Source organism: Echinops telfairi, unplaced genomic scaffold (genome assembly GCF_000313985.2).
Source record: "Echinops telfairi isolate 266 unplaced genomic scaffold, ASM31398v2 ScPeMD7_3;HRSCAF=10, whole genome shotgun sequence".
In the NCBI taxonomy this organism is placed as follows: domain Eukaryota; kingdom Metazoa; phylum Chordata; class Mammalia; order Afrosoricida; family Tenrecidae; genus Echinops; species Echinops telfairi.
In genome coordinates, this window is record NW_022103899.1 from 16,987,216 (window position 1) to 16,993,358 (window position 6,143).

A 6,143-nucleotide genomic window follows, 5' to 3' on the forward strand; every position below is an offset into this window, starting at 1 on the left:
GACTTCAGTTTCGCTCTTTGCCCCGGCCACTCATAGCTCACTAGACCGGGGCTGGCCACTGTAGTGAGGGAAGAGCCACATTTCCCCCAGCCCCGCTACAAAGCAAGAAAGTGGACCGAGCAGAGGAGCCCAAGTGTCCGTGCCATATTTAGCTCTATCGTGAGACTGTGTTAAGTGTTCGTTCAACGCATGTGCATCTTGGACCTCCGATGTCTCCAAAATACATTCAGCTCTATGGGTTATTTAGACATTTTTTAGGCAGCAATCCTCCTTCAGAGAGTTCTCAGATCACCTGGTAGAACTAGGGGCGGTTGGGTTCTAGCGGGGTGATAAAGCCTTGTTCTAAGATGAGCTATGGTTCCCAGCTAAGGGGAGCATTTGATATACTAGTGCCTTCAGTTCATGTACCATCACATGTATAATGAGACCTTGCTCGCTGCCATGCAGAGCTTGGCATACCATTCAGGCTGACCAAAAACAGGGTCAAGCCTTGCTTTAAGGAGTATGCAGTCTAGTGAGACAAAGGAACATGAAGGGAATCGGCATAGACGCACACATACCCACGCGAGAGACTTCAAAAAGTGTCTGGGAAAAATCCCGATTTTTCATTCCACTTCCCTGTGAACTCGCTGATGCCCTCTCTCCTGGTTTTTGAAAAGCAAACAGGGCTGGTGTGAGCAGAATGGGAGCGCCGTAAGGGGAGCGCCTGACCCTGAGGGAGGTGCGTAAGCGGTCAGGGTAGGAAGCTGTGCTTGAGCTCCGAAGTTTCACCAGAGACCAGAGGAATAAGACCTGGGGTGAAAGAATGTGAATCTCGCTGGTTATATGCAGGTCCTCCATTGGGAATGCATTACTGTTTACAACCATGTCTGGGATGCCTCTCTGTCAGCTAAAAATCTCCATCTTTAAATACTGCTATGTTGTGGATACTTCATTCATTCGCTTCTTCATGGGTCATTTCTCAAGTGCCTGCGATGTGCAAGCCTCTGTCCAAGGAGCTGTGTGCTGAGCCCCTGCTACATCTGAAAGACACTGTGTGCTGTTTCTTGTGGGTGGAGATGCCAGACAGTCAGGGCTCGCCGCCCACTAGTGGCATGTTTCATAAAGTTCTCCTGATGTTTCTCTGTACAGGACAACAGCTTTGAGCAGTTTATTATTAATTACTGCAATGAAAAGCTGCAGCAAATCTTCATTGAACTGACTCTTAAAGAAGAACAGGAGGAATATATACGGGAGGTAAAGTTCAAGTACTTTTAACACAGGCATGCACATTCTTTTCTTTGGTGCTCTTAGATTCTGGATTCCAAAAACTGCAAGGGGGCTTCAAAGAGTTGCTCATGGAGTTTGTCCACGAACTACTTGAAGGCCCTTCCTATGTCAACTTGAAATCACAGGTGGACACACCTGGCAGATATGCAAGTTGAATCAGAACACCAAGCCACAAGATTTTTTTTTCTTGTTGTGGTATTGTTTTCTGGCACATATCGAAGTTATGCTCACACCACATTATGATCTGTTAAGTGTGCAATGGAGTTATTTTTTAAAAATTGAACAAATGTGAGAATTGCCAAGATGTGACGCAGAGACACCAAAGGGGCGTATGCCGTTAGAAAGATGGTGCTAATCCAACTTGCTCGACAGAGTTGTCACACACCTTTCATTGAGAAAAGGACAAAGGAGCATCTGCTGAGCTCAGTGAAAGCAGAGCACTCAAACCAGGTGTCTGTGAGCCTGGGAACACTGGGCGGAAGCACACGCCTTCAGTTCCTTGACCAAGCACTGTCTTCCTCCAGCCAGTTCATGCTGATGGAAGTGCAAACCTGGCTCTATCTATTCTGAGGACTGAGGATAGTGGCAGTTACAAAACACTATAATCTTTACATTTGCCAAAATTTAGGGAACTATAAACCCACTCACCCCTCCAAATGTTTGCACACAAAAGTTAGAATATAATTTGAGGCTTTAATATTTCAGGAATAACGTTACTTATTTTTCTTCCTTTGCTTTAGTGTCATTTGAATCCATTAAGGATTCTCCATTTGTTTTTGCCTTTGTCTCTCAATATAGATTTGTAAAAAGTGGTTGTTATCCCCTGTGACTTCTTAAAACAACCCATTTACCCTAAATCATAAATATTTCACTCTTCTTCTAGACCGATTGTTATGCTTTAGAAACATTGTCCCGCACCTTTTAGTAACATAAACATCCTAAAAGCACCATTCAATCTCTTCCTGTCTTCTCATCTTAAAGAGAATGCTCCAACTTTGATCTGTACCAGGAAACAGTTTGTACAAATTTTCTAAAACACTTCTAAGAGTACATAGGAGGATACCTAGCTTGGGGTATGAATTAAATTTCTTCCCCTTAGGACAAAAATCACTTATGGATAAAGTGTAAGCAGGCATAGAATGATTACATTGAGCCTCGCAGACTTGGCTTCATAGCTAGCATTAGAACCAGTAGATTGAGTTTCATGTCTTTCTTTTTGTGGAAAACACATTTTTTTAGCACTGGGCTTACTTTATATTTGAAATAGTTAACTGCCCCTACAACAGTAAATATAAGAATATCAGCATAATCTCAACTGGCCTTTATTCATAGAGTTGTCTTCTAAAATTAAATGTGATTAAAATTTATGAACAGAATCATCTAGCCTTAGATTCTTGGGATCAAGTTCTGACTTATTTCTTTATAAACACTGTAAATTTATACAAAGTAATGTTGACCCAAGGGCCCCTTGAGTAGATACTTGGCCCTGTACCAGCAAATTACATGGGAAATGGCCACAGATGAGAGAGTGGACTGGGAGGCCGTTTCGGGACAGCTCAAGGTCATTCATTACAATAAGATTGAGTCAGAGGTGGACGGCTATGTTAAACCGGAAGATGATATTTGCAGTCCCAATTCTATATAAGATATACGCAGAGAGGAAGTAAACTACAGTGAGATAATAAAAGGTAATATCGCTTGGTGACATTTTGATTTTGTTTTTCTTTTCTTTTTAGGACATAGAATGGACTCACATCGACTACTTCAATAATGCTATCATTTGTGACCTAATAGAAAATGTGAGTACTTAAGTAAAACTTCCTGAAAAAAAATTTTGGGGGGGGGGTTATAATAATCATGTGTGAATTATAATAATCATGTGTGAATGATCTCACTGCCTTCAAAGTTAAACAGTAATGTTGTGAACACTTGAACACATTGCTTTAAGGAACTACAGCATTCTAGAGACTTTATGGTAGCCATAAGAAATCACATGCCATTCTTGAATAGACACATAAACACCCGGGCATTTTGATATGTCCCCGGGATTCCCTAAGGACGGTCCCCAAGGGCGCCAGGGCCTTGGACACATGCAACAGCATCTCGCGTGTGGCGGAAGTCCAGGTTCCCAGCAACAGGAACACTGATCAGAGTGGGTTCAGAGCAGCCATCCCAGGGTTCTTCCAGGTGAAAAATCCACTTTATTTCTAAAGCTCCAGTGTCTGTTCATATTAAGATCAAAAAGGATCAAAGAACCTGTTTGGAGGTGAATTTAGCGGGACACCTGAAGTGGCTGAGGTGTAGGTAGACCTGGCTTTGGCTGCTGGGAAGTATGCGGAGACTATTACATACGTGACTGCAGTGACCAAGGCTGTGGAGTTTTTCAGGTGACCCGAGTATGTGAAAAGCCTTAAACTGTGGTTTAAGGTATTGTATACTTTTTACCAGGCCTTCGGGATCTTACACTGCAGTCTGAGTTTACTGTAAGTAAATGAATTGTTGGAAGATGGATTTGTATGTGAAAATCAGGAAGTTCTTTTGTCTTGGCATTGTTTGCAGCCCTGGCTTTGGGGTGCCTAAGCTTTATTGTCTCACAGTCCTTTTAACTGTGAACTTGACATCTCATCGAGGTGAGAGCGATGCTCTTGGGATGAAGTCGCAGCTTCTGTAAATGTCAGGGATCACTCCCTATTTATCTTTAACCAGTCCGTTTGGAAATTATGTAATTAGCCAATATCGCTTCTCAGTATTCAAATGTACTACCACGAGTGGAATCTCCGATTGAATTGGCAACACTCTAAACCATTGCTCTTTTGCTTTTCTTAAATGTAAATGTACGTTGTTTTGAAAAATCAGAACTATCTTAGAAATTAAACACTGCGATTCCATCCAAGTAATTAGAAACTCTTGTAAAATTTGGAGATTCACTGTAGGTTATCCTGGTAAATTTTGCGATCAAGGGAATTTGCTGTGAGAAAGTTAGCATTCAGAATTCCTGACTAGGAAATTTTCCTTCGTCAGCATAACATTGTACTTAATTATTTCCTTTCAAGAAAATAAGGGTTGGAGGCGGAGAGGAAAAGGAGTAATGTACTTAATTTAGTTTGATTATCTCAGACAAAAAAATCCCCTTGCATATATGATTGGAAAACCTGGTGTTCACGCAGAGGCCTAAGTACATAAGTAGAGGAAATACTTCCTTCCAGCAGCATTGAACAATGACGTTTATTCTGGGGCTGTTTGGAACACACTTGATTCCTGAGAGCCCACACTTCCCTTGGGTTTTGTTCTGGGACCTGTGAGGATGGGGAGGATGGCGGGCTGAGCCTGCGTGGAAGTGGGTGGGGTTGACTGTGAGCGGGACGGGCTCTTCTCTTTGGAACTGCACCCTGAGCCTTTCGTTGGCCTGGGCCTATTGGGGCAACCCAAGGTTGCACAGCCTTTATTTAGTCAGGTAGAAAATTTCCGATTTATGGTTCTGTTTAGAAATCATATACAAGCTTGGAATACACAACAAAGTTTCCCCACCTTGACCATCCAGTTAGTCATTTTATGTGGAACCAGCATTTTATTCTAAGCAGATATTCTTAAAACCAGCTTGGTTGCATTAATCATTAAAAAGCAGATTTCCAAATTACAGCTCCCCCACCCCCCACTCTCCATAAAATAAATGAACACATGAACAATTTGGAAACATCTGAAACTAATTTCCCTCCCCAGCTGAGAATCAAACATAAGCTCCAGAAGACTGCTTTCTGGTTGATGACAAAGTATTATATTATACAGACTGTCTATGTTTCTGACTTTAGATGTGTTTCAGTCTCAGCCTTTGAGGATGGCACAGGGCCGGCCATTGTGTCACTCGGTTGTGCGCTGGTCCCTGTGGGTCAGAGCGACTTGATGGTGCCTGACAAGAAACAGCACCTTCCAGAGCTGTCTGTTTCTCTTTGCATTTTTAATCATCTGAGTGACAGCCCACTAAGGTGGTCAGGGTGACCCATCCGCCCTGCTCCGTGGAGACAATGGAGTCGGCATCGAAGGGCTGACAAAGCAGTCCCTGCGCGCCCCCCTCACACCTGGGACACGGGAGGGGCTGCTTTCGGTGGCATTTTCTTACTTGTTTTTCTCCCTCTCCCTTTTGTATTCACTGGGTGGAATTGTCTCCTGTCCCAGTTGATTGTGTTTGATGGTGTAATTAGGAATCATTATTAGAACAATGCCGTGAGGAAGAAGGAAGGACACTTTATTTCCTCTCCGCAGAACACCAGCGGAATCCTGGCCATGCTGGACGAAGAGTGCTTGAGGCCGGGCACGGTCACCGACGAGACCTTCCTGGAGAAGCTGAACCAGATCTGCGCCACCCACCAGCACTTCGAGAGCAGGATGAGCAAGTGCTCGCGCTTCCTCAATGACACGTCTCTGCCGCACAGCTGCTTCAGGATCCAGCACTATGCCGGCAAGGTATACATGGGCAGCCGGGACCACCAGCCGGGAGCATGGGTGCTGAGTAGCGCTGCCCTCCTAGGGCTTTCAGTGGAAGTCGATCACAAAGCCTTTCTTACAAGGGACCTCTGGGCAGGGTGAAATTCCTAGCCTCCCGGTGTCTTGGGGGCTCCTCGGTCTCAGAGAGGCATCCTAAAAAACCGCTCACTTAAGAGGATCAGTTAAGCTGACATACATGTTCTGTATAAGTAAGGGGCTGGACCATGGTAAGTGAAATCATATTAATTTTAAGAACAATACCAGATATAAGCAAGGGTCTGAATAAATTAAGAATTTTGGATTTTATGATTGTCAAGCACCAACCCATGAAAAAGACCTGTCGATGCTAATAAAAGAGGAGTGTCGCTAACAACTAGAGCTTTTTAACGACT

General features: G+C 43.6%; 1 protein-coding gene across 3 annotated transcripts in view; it reads left to right on the forward strand.

Annotated features, from left to right (window-relative positions):
- MYO1B (myosin IB) overlaps window positions 1-6,143 on the forward strand; it is a 202,995-nt gene that overhangs the window by 158,294 nt on the left and 38,558 nt on the right. For all 3 annotated transcript variants that reach the window (XM_045294933.1, XM_045294934.1, XM_045294935.1), the window contains 3 exons: window positions 1,132-1,236; window positions 3,006-3,068; window positions 5,530-5,730. In XM_045294933.1, coding sequence (XP_045150868.1) covers window positions 1,132-1,236; window positions 3,006-3,068; window positions 5,530-5,730 — 369 coding nt within the window. The remainder of the gene's footprint in view (window positions 1-1,131; window positions 1,237-3,005; window positions 3,069-5,529; window positions 5,731-6,143) is intronic.